A 21,158-nucleotide genomic window follows, 5' to 3' on the forward strand; every position below is an offset into this window, starting at 1 on the left:
GCGGTGCCCGAGCCCCCGCTGCCCCGGCGGCTACGTGCCCGATCACTGCAACTGCTGCCTGGTGTGCGCCGCGGGCGAGGGCGAGCCCTGCGGCAGCCCGCTCGACTCTCCGTGCGGCGAGAGCCTGGAGTGCGCGCGCGGCGCGTGTCGCTGTCGCGGGGCGCACGCCGTGTGCGGCACCGACGGGCACACCTACGCCAACGTGTGCGCGCTGCAGGCGGCCAGCCGCCGCGCGCTGCAGCTTGCCGGGACGCCTGTGCGCCAGCTGCAGAAGGGCGCCTGCCCGTCGGGTAAGCTCGGGTTGGGGGGGGGACGACGGCGAGGCCTTCTGGGGAGACTGAGGCCCAGACCTGGGGCCGAGCCTCGACGTCCGCGCTGCGCGCCCTAGGCGTAACTGGACGGCATTTTTAAAAAATCATCCAACCAGCCCTCTGGTCTTCCAGGTGGGGAAACTGAGGCCCGGAAGGTGAACTGCTGTCCCAGGGTCCCAGGATTGCTCGGTCAAAATGAAACCAAGTGCTCGGCTACCTCTGTGTTTCTCCAGCTTCTGGCCTCCTCCAAACTGACCTGTCCTTGTCCCTCCCCTGTTCTCACGTCCCCACTCCGTCGGGTGTCGGTTGAAAGCACTAAGTCCCGCTTGCCCGCCCTCTTGGGCGACACCCAGCGTTTTCAGCCTTTCTTTGTTCAATGCAGTTAAAATGTGCTGGTGGAGGGGGTGTTGGGGAATGGTCAGCTGGGGGCTGGGCTGCTCGGGGCTCTGTAGGGAGAGGCTGTTGGGGGTTGGGGATTTCTCGGTCCCCTCAAGCCCTCGAGAGATCCCTGAGTGGCACCATTTGTGCTGATCTATTAACCCAAAGGTTGGCAGTTCGAACCCACCCAGAGCCTGGCGATCTGCTTCCAAAAAAATTATATATTAGTAGAAATTATTCCGTGGTTTTACCCAAGGGAGTCCCAGGAGGCACAAACAGTTAAGAGCTCGGCTACTAACCAAAAGACTGGCAGTTCCAATCCAGCCTGAGGTGTCTCGGAAGAAAGACCTGGTGATCTCCTTCCATCTATGAGCCGTTGAAAACCCTGTGGGGCACAGTTCTACTCTGAGACACGTGGAGGCGCCAGGAGTTGGGGGCGATTCACTGGCGATGGGTTCTTTTTTTTTTTTTTTGGTTGAAGCCCTATAACAGCCGCCTGCCCCCACCTGGAGCTGCCCCCGTATGGCTTCTTGCCGTGCAGGTTGACCTTGGGAATGGAGGGAAAGGCTAGAAAACCCCGCTGTCCCGGCTGTGTTTGGGTGTGGCTCAGGAAGGCAGATTCTGCAGCGGGTACTCACTGAAGCCTGTGCTGGCTGATCCTGCGCTCGGCTCTTGGCTCACGGAGAAGAGTCGGACCCACATCCGCCTTCAACTGCAGCTGTCAGGGAGACAGTGATCGCCAGCACAGTCTCCTGGGATCACCACGGGGAGCTCGGGCTGCCTGGGGCGCCCGGATCTTGAAGGACGAGGACACGGTTTCCTGATCGGACACTGTGCGTGCGTGGTGAGCAGTGCTGGGGAGAACAGAAGCTTCCAGCAGCTGGTGCAGACGGCAGGGGTGGTGACGGTGGGGGTTACCTGGGCAGGTTGTGGGAGCAGGGTGATGAGTGGCCGTAAGTGTTGTGCCAATGAGCTTAAACTTCAGCCTGTAGGTCGGGGCTTTTTGCCTGAAAAAAAAACCCAAAAAACCAATCCTGTTGCCGTCAAGTCAATTCTGACTCATAGCGACCCTATAGGACAGAGTAGAACTGCCCCATAGGGTTTCCAAGGAGCACCTGGTGGATTCAAACTGCCAACCCTTTGGTTAGCAGCCAAACTCTTAACCACTGTGCCACCAGGGCTCCAAATTGTGCCTAGCATCCTGAAAATAAGAATCCCGTGGCCTAAAAAGGCTGGGGAGCTCTAACCCCAGATCCCCCTGACACCCATGGGGCTCCCGTCACCTGCCCCCTTCATGAGGTATGCCTGAGGAGATGCGAGGCTCTGAGAAAAGTCCCACGGTAAGGAGGAAAACCCAAATGATGCAGCCCAAGAAAACCTCAACGATGTCTTAGCCGCCTAGGGCTGCAGTAAAAAACACCACAAAGTGTGTGCTTTTCAAGAACAAATTTATTCTCCCACGGCTCTGGAGGGTGGGAGTCTGTATCAGGGTGTCGGCCGTGTTGATTCCTTCTGAGCAGGGCTGGATTAAGGCATGTGAGGGCCCTAAACACTGAAGAGTCTGTGGTACCCCTCCTCTGCTCACTCACACACGTGAATGGGATGCGTGAGTCATGTATACCAAAAACCTCCTAGGTTTGCCATCGAGTCTTTTCCGGCTCATAGCGACCCTATAGGACAGAGGAGAACTGCCCCACAGGGTTTCCAAGGAGTGGCTGGTGGATCTGAACTGCTGACATTTTGGTCAGCAGCCGAGCTCTTAACCACTGCGCCACCAGGGCTCCTTGAGTTATATGTATAACCTCATTTATTAGCCTATAGAGAGCAATGTCAAGCACTGTGTCCCGTGCAACAGACAGGAAAAAAAGAAACTCAGTTGATAGATAAATCAAAACTTTTCGTGTTTGATAGATACTAATATTCCAGTATTTTTTGGATGTTTGCTATGTTAGTATTGTATTAAATTATTACCCATGTTAGTATTACGTTAAATAGATGCTAGATTGCGTCCTTGGGTATGCCAAACATATTTTAAAGTTAAATTTATAAATATTATTGTTTACAAAACTTAAGACATTACTGTAGGTAAATGCTATATGGTTAAAAAGTAACGTGATTGAATTCATTGCAATGGTTGACTTATTTGAGTTCCCTTGGTTTTGCGCGTCATCTGGGACGGGAGTTCCCGTTGGTTGTTTACCAGGACATGTGCGAGAGCACACCTTTGTGTTTGTATCATGGCAGAGAGCATTGCTGGCCCTCCTGGCTCAGCAGCCGTGGATGTACAAGACGGTTCTCTCAAAATGGATCAGAGTCCTGTTAACTATCAGTATAACCCGTCCTTGCCCAGTAACCACTCATGTTAGATCCAGCTGCACCTTGGGTGAATATAATGAGAGTTAGACTCGACAGCCCACCCCCACCTCTTGCTCATCAGAAAGAAACAGTACCCTCCCAAGAGACCCGCCGAGGTAAGGAGTTTCAGTTACTCGGGAGGGGACTGTAGGAGACAGACGTCCACGAAGGTGTTGAAGTGGTAGGGCCTCGTAGCTTAAACAACCTTCACGGGGGCGCCCTCCTGATGCTGCGTGAACTTTGTTTCCGGCCGGCACGTTCTCACACACTGGAGCTGGTATCAGTTTCATTTAGGGCCCTGCAGTGCTTTTCCTTGTGTCCTGTCTGCTCGGCATCCATGGGTCTTTGCTTTGGACAACTGGTGCCCCTATTTGTTGATACCTGATAATCCATCCCTGCTTCTGAGGCTGTGAGGGAGAATCTGTTCCTGCTTCTCTCGTGGGTTCGGGTAGCTGCAGGCAATCCTCGGTGTCTTTGTCTTGTAGACGGACGGTCACATGCTGTCTATCCCACCCCCACCCCAACCCCCACCGTGTGACTCTGTTTTCCTTTTTTATTAGATGCTGCTCAAAAGGGATTGGGATTAGGACACATCCTGCTCTGGTTTAACTTTGTTAACAGATCACTTTTGCAAAGAAACATCCTATTTCCCCAAACAAGATCACATTCACTGGTGCAGGGGTTAAGACTTTAGCCGATCTCCTTAGGGGGCACAGCTCAATCAGTAACAAACAGAGAGCTCTTCTGGTAGAAACACAGGACCTCCTTGCGGCCCACTGGGGTTCTGGGGAGCTCAGTTTGGGAAGCGGAAGAGATCGGCTGGGCAAGTCTTTGAAGGGTTTTGGGAGGTGGGGGCATCGGGTCAGACTTGCGTTTAGACAGAGCGAGAGATTGGTGCCGCCCAGTGTCTTCAAGACGGGCATATGCTTCTCCAAGTGCCCACAGCATGCACAGGCAGCCTGTCCAGTTTGGGCTGGGTGCTGGGGGCCCATCGCAGGCCCTGCTGCCAGGGCTGAGGGCTCTGGGCGGCTGAGGCGCCCGGCCGTGTTTGGTGGCTGCTCCCATCCCAGCCTTGACCCCAACGTGGCGGACAGTATGAGAACAGCTCCGGGGCCTGGGGCGGGCGGGGTGCTGGAGGTGCTCTGGGTGTTGAAACACCCACTCTCCGATGACCACGTCCACGATTACCAAGCAGCTTCTGTGTGCCAGGCTGGGTGACGAGGACTCGGCAACAAAGCAGACCTTGTGCGTGCCCCTGAGGACCTCACGGGCATGGAGGACGGACGCAGCTGTGGGGAAGGAGAAGAACTGATGGCCTCAAACAGAGGTGACACTGGAGAGGCAGGTGGCGGCCGGGTGTGTGGGGGTCATGGGCCGGGTCCTCAGTGCTCCCAGACCCGCCTCCCCAGTGAACCTCTTACCAATGCTGGGACCTTAGCCCTGTTACCGAATGACCCTCAGTTTCCTCATCTGTAAAATGGGTGATAGTAGCCCTACCATAAAGAGTGGTCGCAAGGGTTAATTGGCCAAGACACATAATGCTCGCGCCAGCACTAATGACCAGTCCGATGCGTAGCTGGACTCGAACCTCCAGCGTTTCAGTGGAGCGCGCTCACTGTGCGAACCACCTAGGGACTTGACGTCATAGACGCCTTAACTGGGACTCTGCAAGGGGGCGGGACCTCTGAGTCCCACAGCCAGGAGGTGACCGAGCCCACCTGGCCAGGTCTGGCTGCCCTGGAAGCCTCACCCTCCAGGCCCCAGGCTGTGTGCTCCAGGGGCAGTGGGGTCCTCAGGTCTGGAATCAGGGTCTGGCCCAGTTCCCCAGCCTCTATAGAGTGCTCTGTGAGTAGTGCCCCCCTCCGCCCTCTCAGGGGCCCGGGCAGAAGTCACCAGGCAGCTTGTACAGCAATGTCCACTCCAGACATTTATACACCTGCCAGCTTGTCACACACCTGGGCCAGGTGTGTTTGCAGGTGATGCTGGCTGTGTATCTCCTCTGCTCCCTCCCTCCGCTCCTCCCTCAGCCCCCGTCTCCTCCTCACTTGACAGTTAGCAGGGCCTCCCGGGCCTTCTCACCCTCTGTGAGTGTCCCGTCCTCTGCCTTAACTACCACCCAGGGATGACTCAGGCAGTCTGTCCCCCTCCCGTCTCCTTCCGGAGCTGGAGACCTATCACCTGGCGCTGAGCTGTTTGGGTCTCTAACTCCGGTCCTCCCCAGCTCAGTCAAGGGGACCACCTCTGATGTTTGTTGTCTCTGACCCCCTTCCTTTCCGCCCTCATGTCCCGTCCAACAGCGACTCCTCTCAGCTCGACCTCGAACCGTCCCCAGCCAGCTGCTGCTCCTCCTCGCCCGGGCAACCCTGAGCTTCCACTGACTCGGTCCCCTCCTCTCCTTGTGGCCCGTCCCTCACAAGGCAGCCAGGCTGATCTGATTCATCAGCCCTGCCCATCACCTGCAGGACCCACCCCGACACTCACCAACCTGACCTGGCCCCCAGACCCTGTGCCAGCTGGCGCCTCCCACACCTCCAACGCCAGCTCACGCCATCATCTCGTCCCCGGCTCCTCCCTGCCTCGAGGCCTTTGCACACGCCCAGCCGCTGCCAGAAGTCTCTCTCCTCTACATCACGTGCCTTTGTGCTGCCGCCTTGTCCTACATGCCCTGCCGCCCCCAGAGGCCACCCTGAAGTCCAAGGGAGGTAACCTTCTCTGTCCTGGTGCCCACACCTGCACCACTGCCTGTCTGTTGTCAGGACTGTTTCTTTGCCCCTCTGCCTTATCTGCGTCTGCACCAGTCTCTGGGCCTCGAGGGCAGGGCCTGGTCTGTCGCCTGCCAGGCCTGGCCCAGCGCCTGCTATGTGTTGTATGTAGGTGCTGTGACATGAATGGGCCACCCACACATGGGGGAGCCCCCTTCTAGCACACCTCCAGCAACGGGAGGCTCACTCCCTCTCCAGGGAGCCCCTCAGGGCTGGCTCTCACCTCCACTCAAGACAGCTGGTCTGTCAATGGGGTAACACAGATAGGGTGAATGTGTCAGCAGAGGGTCTGTGCAGGGAGGGGGTCCCCAGTGCATCTCCCCAGCCCTGTGACCTGCGCAGCCTCCGCCTGCAGCCACACAGAGATAGCCTTGCGGCATGCAAGTTATCCACGATTGAGAGCTGCGGCCCTTCACAACGTGGCGTTTAATAACTGGCCTTTGTTTTCCAACCGTGAGCAGCTTTTGGTGGCATCTCTGTTTTATTTATTCAAGAGCTTCGGTTGGCCTTTGAGTTCTAATCCTCCTAGCAGCTTCCCTGGGCTACACATGTCTCGGAATTCAGCAGTGGGGCTGGTCCCACAGGCCTCTCCCCGCCTCTGCCACCCCCTCAGCCCCTGCAGGGCTGAGCTGAGCTGGGGCAGCGGCCAAGCGCCTGCACCAAGGCTGGGGGCGGGGGATGTAGCTGAGCCAGAGAGGACCGTAAAACCCGGGGGCTGCACAGCTGCTCTCCCCCATCCCCGGCCAAGCCTTAGAGACCCTTCCCCTCCTCAGTCACCTCTCAGGCCTGAGGGGCTTTACGAGACCTGGATGGCCCCTGCCGACAGCCAGCCAGGGCTCCCACTATGCCCCTGATGTGGCTTGCAGGCACAGTTGGATCTGGCCTCTGCTTACTGCCCACCGTCACCACCGCAGGCAAACCCTGAATGGGAGGGGATAGGTCGGGGGGGGGGGGCTTCTGGAGAAGGACGGAGGCAGGAAGTGCTGAGCAGAGCAGGGGCCAGGCCCAGGGGCTGCAAGGAGCCCTGTCTCAGGAAGTGGGGTGTGCAGAGTGTGCAAGGGCCAGCTGGTGGGAAGCCAGTGCCCCATGGGGGAGAGTTGATGAACCCGTGCAGGGGGCTGGGGGTTGGGGGGGCAGCCTCTCAGAGCTGCCAGGGGCTGGAGGTGGTGGGGTGGCCGGATGGCTTCAGGAGAACAGGTCTGGAGAGTTCAGGTAATGGTTCTGAGGACACACTGGTGTGGGGATGTCCGGGGGGAGCAGATCTCGGCAAGAGCTCAGCCAGTGGGTGGCTGCGCCTGTGTGTCTGTGTTTTGGGGGCCGTGGTTTAGGTTTGGCAGTCGCTGGATTGTACAGACAGTTAAGTGTTCAACTAGCAGCCAAAAGGTTGTGATTCAAACCTACCCAGAGGTGCCGCAGAAGACAGGCCTGGCGATCTGCTTCCAAAAGGTCAAGTATTGAATGAACCTCGGAAACTATTGCGCTTAGACAATCTGTAAACGTTTTACCAAAAGTATCCCCTGGAGTCTTCTTTAAACCAAACAATAGCTTAATTAGTAAAGAATGCCTGCCTTGAGCATTATGTTCTTTTAAAGAACCATCAAAATGGGATCAAATTGGCAACAAACAGCAACTTGAAAGTTTAGATTCCGACTCACAGCGACCCTGTAGGACAGAGTAGAACTGCCCCATGGGGTTTCCAAGGAGTGGCTGCTGGATTCGAACTGCTGACCTTTTGGTTAACAGGCATAGCTCTTAACCACTGCACCACCAGGTTTTCCGGAGATAGGACACTTAGGGAGCCGTTAATTCGTGTGAATGGGGGAGGAACATTTCAGAAAAGGAGGGTGAGAAGGGTCACACACCATGAAGAATATAATCAGTGTCACGGAACTGAACATGCAGAAATTGTTAACTTGGTGTGTTTTGATTTCTATTTTTTGAACACCAAAAGAATCTTTAAAAAATGACAACAGAAGCACTCAGCCTTGAGAACCCCACGGAGCACAGTTCTACTCTGCACACACAGGGTGAACACAAGATGAATCAGCTCGACAGTAACTCACAACAGCAAGGTCTACATTTTGGGCAGACAGCAGGCAGGTTGCCTCCAACCTGTGCTGGGCCCCTGGAGCCCCTCACTCAGCCAGGTCCCCCCTCTGAGGGGACCCCCAGGAGACCACTAGCCACTTGGGGATGAGCAGAGCAGCGTGGCTGCCCAGACGTGGTCGGGTGCCAGCGGGTGAGCCAGAGCCGAGTTGGCCTGATGTGCCCCTCAGCCAGCCGTCTGCTCGCCAGGCTGCCGGAGCGCCAGGGACAGTGAGGCTGAGCAGAGACTCACTTGGTGCCCCAGAGACCTGGGATTGGTGAAAACTGGACGAGGGAGAGGGGAGCCCTATGGAGGAGGGGACACCTCCTCCAGGGTGTGCTTGGAGGGAGGGGCCCCCTGTCTGTTTCGGGTCAGTGGTGTGAGCTTCAGTCCCCGTGTTTTGGTGCTGTTGTCATGGCTCTTTATTCACAAAGGCCCTGGGAGGTGCAGTGGGCTGTCCGCGGTCGCCCGGCTCTAGCGCTCCAGGCCGGGCAGGCCCCCTGCATCGTGAGAAGGGGCGTCTGCAGAGGTCCGATGAGGGTGCTAAACAGAATAAAATCTCCGACCCCTTGTCTTGAGCACAGCCAAGACGTGCCAGGACGTGTGGTAGAGTGTGCCCCCAACCCAGCGCCAGGCCTGCGCAGGGGTGCCAGCTGGCGTCGGCTGCTGGGGAGTGGGGGTCCCAGCCCCGCCACCTGCCCTGGTGAGACACCACACATCTCCCAGGCTAGAGCTGGGGGGGACGGGGGCGCCCTCCTCCTTGGACCCCCAGGCAGTCATGGGGATGATGACTGGGAGGGCCTAACAGACATCAGTGAGACAGACCTGCACGTGGGTAAGGACAGGTGGGCATTTCAGGCCCAAGCCGAGCTTGAGGAAGGGAAGGCAAGGACGTTTGCAAGGGGAGCGGGGGAGAGGAGGATGCTGTGTCCAGGCCCTGCCCAGGGAGTGTCCACTGGCCCAGTCCCCACTGCCCAGCTGAGGAGCCTGGGGCCCAGCGGGGTCAACTGACCCAGCCCAGTGAGGGCCTGGAGGGTTTCCTGTAACAGGAAGGTGAGGGCTGACTGCCCTGACACTGGTGGCTTGGGCAGCTCTGTGGGCCCAGACCCTGCCTGGCCTGGGGGGCCCATGAGGTGCCCTGCGCTTTCTCCATAAAGTGACATGCTCATGGCCAAGCCTCCCCTTTTTGGGGCTGGCTGGTGGCCGAGCCAGGCGTGGAACGCAACAATGGAGAAGCCAGGCTGGCCCGGAGCCCACAGGCCAGACTGGGTTCTCCTGGGCCGGGCAGCTGGTACCTGGGCCAAGGACGCTGGGGTCAGTGGGCCTGGCTGTGCGGCCCTGGCAGTTCTCCCACCCTCTCAGAGCCCCTGTCCTCGCTGTACAACAGCTGGAGGGGTCCTGCTGTGCCGCATTGGTGAGGAGGAAGTGAAGGCACAGATGCCCAGCGCCCGGGTGTGGCCTTGGACGGAGGCAGCCCTGCCCCCACCCAGCGTAGAGGATCACGGACAGCAGCATCCACCCCCCCAGGAGCACGGGGGGTCTGCAGCTGCTGTTCTTGGCTTGGGGGAGACGGGTCACTCGGGGACAGGCAAGTTCTACAGAGAAAATCACAGGGGGCCGTCTGGGAACTCAAGGAGCCTGAGAAGGAGGTGGCCCCTGGGCTTCACAAGGCCAGCCCGAAGGTGGGGGCCTGGGACCATTTGTCTGTTCCGGGGGAACATTCACTCCCTTCCTCCCTTCCCCCCTCCCTCCCTTGATGCCTGCTGGCTGCTGTGGGCCAGGGCCTGGGGCAGGGGCTCCAGGGCCACTGGACAGTCAGAGATTGAGCTTTGGCAGGGGTACAAGGTGCCGCAGGACCAGAGGGGAGGGAGAGGCCAGCCGGCCTGCGTCAGGGCGGGCTTCCCAGGGGAGGATGAGGGGAAGGGCACTGCTTGCGGAGGGAACCACATGTGCAAAGGCACACAGGCAGGGAGGAACACAGTCTGCTTAGGGAACAGGAGGCGTGGTGCAGAGGACTAGGCGGAAGGCGAGCCTAGCCTGGGTCCTTGAATGCCGTGCTGAGAAGCTGCCAGCTGGCCGGCAGGCCGTTGGTCTGGTCTGCATTATGGGCAGATGGGCACAGCCTGGGCCCTTGTGGGCATCATTGATGCCTTCCCATCCCCAGCTGGCTGCTGGGTGGCAGAGAGGTCTGCTGACGGCAGGGGGCAATAGAAGAAGGGGTAGTGAACTCAGCGGTGGAGGAACAGCATTGCTGCTGGTGGGGTTAACACGTGCATACAGCTGGGCAGCCCGTGCACTGCGCAGTCACCAGTGGGGAGCCAGCCATACCGCGTCCTGGAGTTGTGCAGTGCGCAACCTGTGCAGCTGTACCCGGTGGCCCTGCAGCGCGTCTGGACCAGCCACGGCCCCACTCTGGGCCTCGGTTTCCCCATCTGTTCCCTTCTGACTGTACAGAGCTCAGCACACAGTAGGTCCTCAGTCAGGGTCTGCCGCTGCCCTCAGCCCCTGAAGGCCAGCCCCGCAGGACTGCTGGGAGCAGAGCCCCAAGGCCTGGCTCTCTCCCTTGTTCCTGCTGAGCCCCTTCCTCGCCCCAGGCACTTCCGGACACCCCGCTTCGCTCTGAGTCAAGCTGCTCCAACTAGAACTGCCCGGGCCTTTGGATCAGGGCTTGTTTTTGAACATTTGATAGTTGTTGAGGTAGAAGCTTACAGAGCAGATTAGTCTCCCATTCAACAATTTCTCCACGGCTTGTTCCGTGACGTTGGTTGCAAACCCTTGAGTATGTCAGCACTCTCCCCCCTTGCTCACGGCTTAGTTTTAAATTAAAAAGGGAAAAAAATGCTAACAGCTGAATTTGTTTGAGACCAACGGTTGACTTCAGAATTTGGCTCAAGGACTGGGTGGGAGTGGGGTTGTCATAAACCCCCAAATAAACAGAGTCTGCTTCCCAGCCTGAGGCCCAGGTTTTCATGGGGAGGAGGTGGTGGGAGTGCATCGTCCCTCCCCCTGACTCATCCTGAGTCATCTCTTGTGGGAAGGAGGACCAGGGAACCTCCTGCCCCCACCCACCACCCACCAAGCCGCTTAAAGCAACAGGACCAGCCCCAGAGCCTCTGAAGCAGAGGCCTGAAGCCCGCAGACCTGGGCCCCCGCTGAGTGGCTCGGAGCCTCAGTTGCCTGGATTGTAAAATGGGTCACTCAGGCTGCCGTTGTGAGGCTGCTGGGGGAGTTGGTTAAGAGGCTGAACAGCAGGAGGATTTGGCTTTGTGGTGGGGTTTGTAGACCTGCTGGGTGCTGGGCCAGAGCAACGTCGTCATTCCTTCACTCAGTCACTCACTCGTTCACTCACTCTTTCATCCATTTCAGTCATCCATTCACCATTAATTCACTCACACATTCACTCATTCATTTGCTCACACATTCATTCATTCACTCACTTATTCATCCATTTCAGTCATCCATTCACTCATTAATTCACTCACACATTCACTCATTCATTCGCTCACACATTCATTCATTCACTCACTCATCCATTCACTCACTCATTCATTCACTCATTCAGCAGCCATTTTTGGAGGCTGCATGGGCGTCGTCCCGGCTGGTTACTGCTGGGGGCATGGGGTGAAGCAGACCCCTCTCTGTCCAGAGGGAGCCCTGGGCTGGGCTGTGAGGGGAGCCAGTGTGAGCTTTTCTGTTGGGGTTCTCACCCCTGGCCCCCACGCATGAGGGCCCTGCCTGGCCACTGGAGGTGGGCTGGGAGACCAGTCCGGCGTTTAGCTGCCCCCCATTTCAGGCCTTCCTCCCCTCTTTCTTATTTTCAGCTCTATCTGTATGTAATTTGCCTTTGGGGAAAAATGTACTATAAAGTCCATGAAAGAAGATGAAACAAGCCCTAATCCTCCGCCACCCCCAGGATAACCACCACCCAGTCATCTGTCTCCTGCCTGCCTCTTCCTTATGGGTATTTCACAGAGGCTTGGTTTGTTCTCTTTCTTCAATTACATATAAAGTTTAGTGTGACATATTTTAAGTGATTTCTGAAGAGACCACATTGGAAAGGAACGTGTTCCAGGCTGTCGGTTCAAACTTCAGCGAGCACTGAGCACCCAGGGTGGGAGGAGACGCGGCTTCTGCTCCTGCTGCAGGCAAATCCAGCCCCAGGTCCAGCTGAATCCCCCTGTGATGGAGAAGGGCCTAGGTTTGGGGGCTCCTCCCTGGTCCCCCGGGTCTTGTTGGGGATCAGGGCCCCCACGGGGCAGCAGGTGCTGTGGCTGGCCTCCCCCCTCTGCTGGGGTGGGTGAGAAATGAACCCAAGTTTCCAGGGCCACAGGTGGGGCAGACACATCTGGGCTAAGCCCTTGCCTCTGGGTGGCCCTGCACCCGGGGCGGGGGTGGGAGGCTTCGCTCACACAGCCTCAGCCTCTGACCCTCCAAGCACCTGCTGTGTGCCGGGGTGGTGGGGCCCAGCACTCAGAGCAGTTCGGCCCGGCGCAGATGTTAACGTGGGCTCCACACCCCAGCACCCCTGGGAGTGCAAAAGTTCTCTCTGGGAGGGTGCTCAGCACGGTGCCCGGGCTGCAGTGCACCATGGTGATGCGGTCAGCAGGGGCCCCATCTCCAGCCAGGTCCTGGCCACCCTAGGACAGGAGGCCTTTTATTCAGGCTGACCGCAGGGGGCTGGGCCCTCACGGCCAGGCCGTGAACGGGCCGGTGCTTCGCGGCCAATGGAGAGCAGACACTGCAGGATCCGGTGGGGCGGCCCCTTCCCTGTGCCCTGGTGTCCCATCTCAGGCTTAATGGACAGGGAGGGCTTTGGGGAGCCCCCGAGACAGAGGGAGTGGCACCTCACGAAGGGCATCCGGCAGCCTGCACGCAAACTCAGGTGTCTCTTCTAAGTCACTGTGTGTCTTGGGCAAGGGGAGTCTCTGCCCTAAGCCTCGGTCTCCACACCTTTAAGGAGGCACTTCCCTAGTGTAAACTATGGACTAGTTTATAACAATGTATCAATGTTGGTCCCTCCATTGTAACTCCTGTAGGGCAGGAATACAAGATGTTAACAATAGGAGGAGCAGTGTGTGTGAGTGGGAGGGGGCACATGGAAACTCTCTGTACTTTCTGCACAATTTTTCTGTACACCTACCAGGAGCCCTGGTGGCGCAGTGGTTAAAGCGCTCGGCTGCGTAACTGTAAGGTTGGTGATTTGAACCCACCAGCCACTCTTCGAAAGAAAGATGTGGCAGTCTGCTTCCGGGTAGCCTTGGAAACCCTATGGGGCAGTTGTACTCTGTCCTGTAGGGTCACTATGGGTCGGAAGCACCCCGACAGCACAGGTTTGGTTTTTGGTGACCAGCACCAGTTGCTGTTAAGTCGAGCCGGCTCACGGCTCACTGTGGCCCCGTGTGTGTCAGAGTAGAACTGTGCTCCATAGGGTTTTCAGTGGCTGATTTTTCAGAAGCAGACTACCAGGCCTTTCTTTCAAGCCACCTCTGGGTAGACTTGAACCTCCAGCTTTTTGGTGAGCAACTGAGTACGTTCACTGCTTGAACCACCCAGGGATTCCTCCATAGACCTGAATCTGCTCTAAAAAGTAAAGTGTATTTTTTAGAAAAGAAGGCAATAACCCCACCCTGGCTGCCCCCCAGGACAGGGGGCTCTAGGGGCACAGGTGGGATCTCACTCCTGCAGGGGCCCCTGCCCTGCTGCCCTGGTGGCACCGGCTCAAGTCACCCTCATCACTTCGACAAATGTGTTGAGGGTTTGGAACCAGATTTCCACTAAACCCTCATGTCTGGTCACGTCCCAACGATCATCAGGAGAAACGCCTCGTGTTGGGGGGGGTGCCCCACTGGGCAGAGAGCTCTGCAGTATGTAAGTCACATTTGCGCTCATTTCCCACGGCCCGTTTTTCAGACAAGGAGTCAAGGCCCAGAGAGGGTGAGTGATTTGCCTGAAGCCACACAGCTGGAAGGTGGTGGGGCCCAGGCGAGCTCGGGCGGGGGTGACTCCTGGCCCAGTGCTCACTAAGGGTGGGAGCCACTTACAGGCCACACCAGGCAGTCTGGGTTCCAGATAGCATCAGCCTGTCCAGGACCTGGGAGGCCTTGGCACACGCCTGTGCTGGGGGACCAAAGAGAGCGGCCTCCCGCCACTCACGTGCTCTGGGCCTGCGGTGCTGGCGGCCCCACTGCTGATGGAGCAGAAATCTGAGCCGAGAAGGTTCCGGGGAAGTTTGTGAACCTCCTGGCAAGGCCTCCTGGGGTGCAGCCAAGTCAGACGCAGATGTGGGCCCCGGCGACCCAGAAGTCAGCGGTCAGCGGGGCTCGGGGGCGGGGGCACACTGTGGTCAGGCAGAGGCAGCTGGGAAGGGAGGACCCAAGGTGCGCTCTGCCCCCTTACCCAGTCTGTGCAAGCCCTGGGGCTGGGGGCCCGGGTGAGCCTGCAGAAAGGGCCCGTTCTCTCGTGTGAGCACTGTTGTCGTTGTAGCTGAGGCTGAGTCAGCGCCGAGTTGTGGTAACAAACAGAAGAAAGCGTTGCCCGGTCCTGCCCCATCTTCCCGATCCTCGGTCTGCTCGACTTCGGTGCTGCAGCCACTGTGCGTGTTGAGTGCCTTCCACCCCAGGGGGCTCATCTTCCAGCACTATGGTGGGCAATGTTCTGTTGTGATCCATAGGGTTTTCACTGGCTGATTTTCAAAAGTAGATCACCAGGCCTTTCTTCCTAGTCTGTCTTAGTCTCCCGTCCACCAGAGGTGACCCTGCTGGTATTTCAAATACCGATGGCACAGCTTCCAGCATCACAGCAACAGGCAGCCACCACAGGATGACACACTGACAGACGGGGGTGGAGGCAAGTGCCTAGGGGCTAACCCCTTGCCAGCCCTGCTCTGTGGCCCCAGGCAGGTGTCCTAATCTCTCTGAGCCTTCCTGCTGGCCTGGCAGAGCCCAGCGAGCTGACGTGACAATGCTTTGCTCACCATCTTGGGGCAAGTGAGCCATCTTTCGCACATCTGGGTGCCCCTGCACGGCTGCGTGTGAGGGGTCCCCATGGGGGTTCAGTGTAGGCCGAGGCAGGCTCTGCACCTGGTGAGTGAGGATCTGGGGTCAGCCTCCTCCACCTGCACCTAGGGTGGGGGTTCCCCGGGGAGTGGCAGGGCCTGCACCTCGTTAACACACCTGGTTCTTCCTGCCAGCGCAGGTCTCCACCAGCTGAACAGCCCAAGGTACAAATTCAACTTCATTGCCGACGTGGTGGAGAAGATCGCGCCAGCCGTGGTCCACATCGAGCTCTTCCTGAGGTGCGTGAGGCCCCTCGCTCGCCCTTCTGTGGCATCCCTTGTCCCCAGCCTCCCTGCCATCATTGGGGCCAGACCTAGATCTATGCCAGCAGCTGGGGGTTGAAAGCAGGTGCAGAATCAGGCCGTTGTCTTAGTCATCCAGTGCTGCTGTAACAGAAATACCACAAGTGGGTGACTTGAACAAACAGAAATTTATTCCCTCACAGTCGAGGGGGCTAGAAGTCCAAATTCAGGGGGCCAGCTCCAGGGGAAGGCTTTCTCTCTCTCTGTGTCAGCTCTGGGGGAAGGTCCTTGTCATCAATCTTCCCCTGGTCTAGGAGCTTCTCAGCACAGGGACCTGGGGTCCAAAGGACACTCTCCACTCCCGGCTCTGCTTTCTTGGTGGTATGAAGGCCCCATGTCTCTCTGCTCGCTTCTCTCTTTTATATATCCAAAGAGATTGACTTATGATACATCCTAATCCTGTATGATCCTACCTCATTAACATAACTATCTCTAATCCCACCTCATTAACATCATAAAAGTTAGGATTTACAACACATAGGATAATCACATCAGAGCACAAAATGGTGGACAACCACAGAATACTAGGAATCATGGCCTAGCCAAGTTCACACACATTTTGAGGGAATACAGTTCAATCTGTGACATTCCACCCTTTGGCCCACAAAAATTCATGCCCTTACCACATAAAACACATTTACTCCATCATATTTCAAAAGCCTTAAATCAACTTCAAGTCTGAATTCCATCCTGGACCAAAATTCCTCTTCATCTGTGAAATCTAGAATACAAGTTATCTGCTTCCAAAGCACAATGGTGGAACAGGCACAAGGTAGACATTTCCATTACAAATGGGAGAAACTGGAGGGAAAGAAGAGATAACGGGCACCAAGCAAGTCAGCAGAACACATTACACTAGCCCTCAAGGCTTTGAACATAATCCTCTGTTCTCTGAGACCATTTAGGCAGTGGCCCTGCCTTCTAGACTCTGGGTGTCCACCACACTCTCCGGATTCTGGGTGGAGGCCCCTTGTCCCTGGGTGCCAGCTCTGCTCTCCAGGCCCACTGGGATGGCAACTCTGCTCCCTCTCATTTGGGCGGCCCCATTCTCCTAGTCCATCTGAGTGGCAACTCCAGCTCCTCAGCCCCAGCAGGCTCTGTTCTTCTGCCCTTTGGGCATGGCAGCACCGCCCCCTCAGCAGATCTGGCTGTATCCATCCCAGTGGCACTTGTGAAAGGCAGCCCCACACTCTGGAACTGAGTTTGTGAAGATCTGACTCTTTGTAACCTAGGAGGCTGTGGCCCACCTTTTGATACCTCAGAGGCCATGGCTCCCCTCTTTGAGACTGAGGCAGCTCAGCTTCCTGTGTTCCTTATCTCAGCTTCTGCTTCCTGGTTCCTTGGCCTCTTGGCCCCTTGGGCCCTTGGGCTGGCCTGGCGTCTGTCCTGCTGGGACAAGTGTTCCAAAGCTCTTTAGCTCCACTGATAAGTGCCTGGAAGCACCCTACTCTGCCAGTAAACCTTGGCCAGAAGCCACTCATCTCTCTTGCTCCTTGGGTCGGCAAGACTGGCTCCACCGATAGGTGCCCGGAGGCACCCTGCTCCACCAGGGAGCCTCTGCCCAAAGGCACTTGGCTCTCCTGCTCCAGTGCTGGTCGGCTCCTGCATTCTCTTGCTCTGGTTTCCTGGTTCTGATGCTGCCGTTTCTCTGCTGCCGCTTCTAGCAGTAAGTGCCATCTCCAGTGTGACAGCTCTCCTTACTTCCTGCTGCGTCTTCACCAGCATTGTCTTTGATGTCCGTAATTCCACCAACAGTCTCCTCAAGGAAATCTAGGCTTTTACTATCAGGCACCTTAAAACTCTTCCAGCCTCTATCCATTCACAGTTTCAAAACCACTTCCACGTTTAGGTATCTGTTAGAGCAGCACCCCACTCTTGGTACCAAATTCTGTCTTAGTTATCTAGTGCTGCTGTAATAGAAATACACAAGTGGATGGCTTTAACAAACAGAAGTGTATTCCCTCACAGTCTAGGAGGCTAGAAGTCCAAATTTAGGGCGCCAACTCCAGGGGAAGGCTTTCTGTCTCTGTTAGCTCTGGGGAAGGTCCTTGTCATCAATCTTCCCCTGGTCTAGGAGCTTCTTAGTGCAGGGACCCTGGGTCCAAAGGACACATTCTGCTCCTGCTTCTTCATTCTTGGTGGTATGAGGTCCCTCTCCTCTCTGCTTGCTTCTCTCTTTTATGTCTACAAAGAGATTGACTCAAGATACAACCTAACCCTGTAGATTATATCCTGCCTTATTAACATTACTGCCCCTGATCCTGCCTCATTAACATCATAAAGGTTAGGATTTACAACACATAGGATAATCATATCAGATCACAAAATGGAGGACAACCACGTAATACTGGGAATCATGGCCTAGTCAAGTTGACGTACATTTTGAGGGGACACAATTCAGTCCATGACAAGGAGGCCTCGTCCTCCTCTCCCTGCTGTCTGCGAGCCCGTGGGGCAGCCCCTTCCCCGATCTACCTTTGCCTCCTCATCTAGGAGAGTTAGAAAGCCCCCCGCCCCTCCTGGAGCTGCTGGAGCTACGCAGGTGGACAGTGAGTGGTGACGGAGGTGCTTCATCACTCCGCAGACTTTGCTGAGAGTCCAGTGTGTGCTTCTGTTCCCAAGGGCCCGTGACAAGCCACAGATACATAAATGACTCAATTCTGAAGTAAGAGCACAGTGCTGAGGGGGAGAGCCAGTGTTTTTCAGACGAGAGTGATCTGGGGGTTCAGGATTAAAGGGGGTGCCAGGGGCACAAGATTAGAGGGGGCGCCAGGGACTCAGGATTAGTGGGACTCAGGGCTCAGCCTCACTGAGAAGCCCGGCTTGCAGCAGAGACCCAGGGAGTTAGTGCGTGGACATGTTGGGGATGACCCACCTCCAGCCACAAGGCCGAAGGGTGCATGTTCCAAGGACTGGGGGCAGGGGGCAGGGACAACTTCCAACAACTGACTGGCCTCAGTCTCCTCACCTGGAACCTTCCAGGCTGTTGTGGCACCCAGAGGCGGGACCAGTGGCCTGTCGAGGCCTGTCTGCAGTTTCCCTTCTCCTCTTCCCCCGTCACACCTTCACGCCCAGCCCCCACTGTTCCTGCGGCCTGAACACTTTCTTCCCACCCCTTCACCCCGCCTGGGCCTCCACCACTGGGGGTGTCCTAGATGCTCTGCTCAGCTGGGAGACGAGACTTTGCCCAGGAGGGGCGGGACATCGACCAGGGTCAGCACTCACGATCGGCTGTGGAGGCTACTGGCTCCTGGGCTCCCGAGCTTCCTGCCTGTCTTGAGTCCCCCTTGGCCTGGCCCAAGTGCTTGCTGGAGCCCCAGCCCTGTGTGTGCTATGGGTCACCCTCACCCTGTGGCCAGTTAGGTCTGGCGGCACCTGAGGACACATGACAAGTGCACAACAGAGGACATTCTTGGTCTCCCCCAGACAGTGACCTCTGCCAGACAGGGGCTGAATCCTGTCATCGTTGAATCCCCAGAGCCCAGGGTCTGCCCCAGAGTGGTTGTTCAGTGAATGAGTGAGTAAATGAATGAGTAAGTGAATGAATGAGTGTAAATGAGTGGGTGAATGAATGAGTGAGTGAATAATGAGTGGGTGAATGAATGAGTGAATAGTGAGTGAGTGAGCAAGTGGGTGAATGAATGAGTGAGTGAATAATGAGTGAATGAGTTGTGTGAGTGAATGAGTCAGTAAATAACGAGTGGGTGAATGAGTGACTGAATAATGAGTGAGTGAATGAGTGACTGAGCAAGTGAGTAAATGAATGAGTTAGTGAATAATGAGTGAGTAAAGGAGTGAGTGAATAATGAGTGAGTAAAGGAGTGAGTGAATAATGAGTGAGTAAAGGAGTGAGTGAATAATGAGTGAGTGAGCAAGTGGGTGAATGAATAAGCGAATGAATAATGAGTGAATGAGTGAGTAATGAGTAAGTGAAGGAGTGAGTGAGTGAAGGAGTGAGTGAGTGACGGAGTGAGTGAATAATGAGTGAATGAGTGAGTGACTGAGCAAGTGGGTGAATGAATGAGTTAGTGAATAATGTGTGAGTTAATAATGAGTGAGGGAGCGAGTAAGTGAATGAGGGAGCGAGTGAGTAATGAGTGAGTGAGTGAGTGAGCGAGTGAGCGAGCCAGTAGAGGAATGAATCAGTAGGGACGCAGAACATCAAGCACTCCTGGAGGCAGCAGGGTCGTTGGTCTCAGCCCCCTAGCAAGTCTCCTTGAAGCCCATTGCTGCTTCCTCCCTTCCTCCTGGCAGGGCTGTCTGGCGCCCCCTTCACGCTCTCCTCAACCTCACAGGGACTGCCAGCTGGTTCTTGGAAGCCATGAGTCCTGCCCCAAATTGGCCAAAGTGTCCAATCTCTACATCAAATCCTGGGGTCTCTTCCCCTATCAATGTGCACCCCCCAAAAAAAACAAACCGTAGCATGGCCCCTCCCCCATCACCCTGACCTCTGCCCTGGGCTGGAGGGCAGCCGGCAGCCCCGGCGGGTGAAGCTCCGTGTGTCCTAGGTGGACCCCCCCCACAGGGATTGCAGGGTGCCAACTGTCTCTGCGAGGCCCTGGTGACAACTCCGGGGTGTCCCCGAGGCCGCCCTGCCTCCCAGGATGGAGGTCCCCACTGCCGCTATGACAGCTGAAGACACCCCGGCACAGAGGGCAGGTGGTGGCGGGGAGTCCCTGGGGCTGGCGGTCAGAGCCAGCTCCAGCCTGATTCTTAGTCCAGCAGGGGCTCCGTTGCTCCCTTGGTGGAAGCTTGTCCCATTAGAGGCCCTGTCACTTGGCGTCCCGGCCCCCCCCATCTCCCCTTCTGAAGGGCAGGGGCATGTTGAGGTCCACCATTTGAAGGTGCTTGATGAGAGGTGAAGGAGTGACTGAATGAGCGTGTCCTTGGGGACCTCTGTGTGCTCCGCGTGGGGTCAGAGCTTGGTGACGTGTATCAACACGGCTGCACTGGCCGTGCATCTGCCTCGTGCAGGCAGGGAGAGCCGGCGCCCTGGGGACTCACGGCGAGGCTCGTCAAGGACTCGAGGCTGGTGGGGGCCAGGATCAGAGGCAGCCCGCCCCCACCCTCACTACCGCCCGGCAGCCCATGGCTACCCCTCGCCCTTCTCAGTCTTTTGCTAACCTTCTCACGAACCCCTAGAAGTATTGTTATTCCCGTTTTCTAGATGGGGAAACAGCCCTGGGAAGCTTGCCGAGGCTCCCAGCCACTAGGTGCCCAGCTGAGGTTTGACCCCCGGGTCCGTCTGACCCCAGAGCAAGCCCATCTCTTTGCAACACCCCCCGCCCCCGGTCCTCTCCACAGGCCCAGACCCCGAGATGTGTCACTGAGGAAGTTACAGCCTGGCCTGGTGACACATCCTGGCCTCCATTGGCCTATGTCCGGGGAGCAGTGCCTTCCCAGAGGCCCCGGCCCCAAGCCAGCTAATGACTGCCTGCAGGCGTTGAGATGGTGCTCCAAGTGGGTGGGCAGGATCCCAGACACAGATGAGATGTCATCGAGCACAGGAGCCTCCTGCCTTTGACCCCAGACCCCTGAGCCAGGGTGAGAAGGCCAGCGGCTGCCTGCGGCCTGTCTCTGCAGACGCTAGCTGAATCCCGTATGTGCAGGCAGAGGCAGGCCCTGGGGGCTTCTGGACAAATGGGGCAGCCGCAGCCCAGGACACATGGAGCTGGGTGTGGACAGGAGTGGACAGTTACCGTGGCCACAGTGTGCAATGTGGCCACGTGGCCTGGCGCCCAGGCTCCCTGGGTTCAGCCGTGCTCTGCCCCAGGCCAGCCTGCCCATCCCAAGCCAGGGTCTCTGGCCTTCAGTTTCCCCAGCTGTGAGTGGAGACCTAAATGTGGCTGCTCTGGAGGGTGGCACAAGTGTTAATCGGCCTCGTCCCTGGCTCGGTGGCATTGCTTCTG

At 57.1% G+C, this 21,158-nt stretch overlaps 1 protein-coding gene across 1 annotated transcript in view; it reads left to right on the plus strand.

Annotated features, from left to right (window-relative positions):
- Positions 1 to 4: 4 nt before the first annotated feature.
- The window catches only part of HTRA3 (HtrA serine peptidase 3), a gene marked incomplete at its 5' end in the record, with an annotated part of 48,999 nt that continues 27,845 nt past the window's right edge, over positions 5 to 21,158 (plus strand). The window contains 2 exons of the mRNA XM_004383553.1: positions 5 to 290; positions 15,087 to 15,186. Coding sequence (XP_004383610.1) covers positions 5 to 290; positions 15,087 to 15,186 — 386 coding nt within the window. The remainder of the gene's footprint in view (positions 291 to 15,086; positions 15,187 to 21,158) is intronic.

Source organism: Trichechus manatus, unplaced genomic scaffold, assembly GCF_000243295.1.
Source record: "Trichechus manatus latirostris isolate Lorelei unplaced genomic scaffold, TriManLat1.0 scaffold00111, whole genome shotgun sequence".
In the NCBI taxonomy this organism is placed as follows: domain Eukaryota; kingdom Metazoa; phylum Chordata; class Mammalia; order Sirenia; family Trichechidae; genus Trichechus; species Trichechus manatus.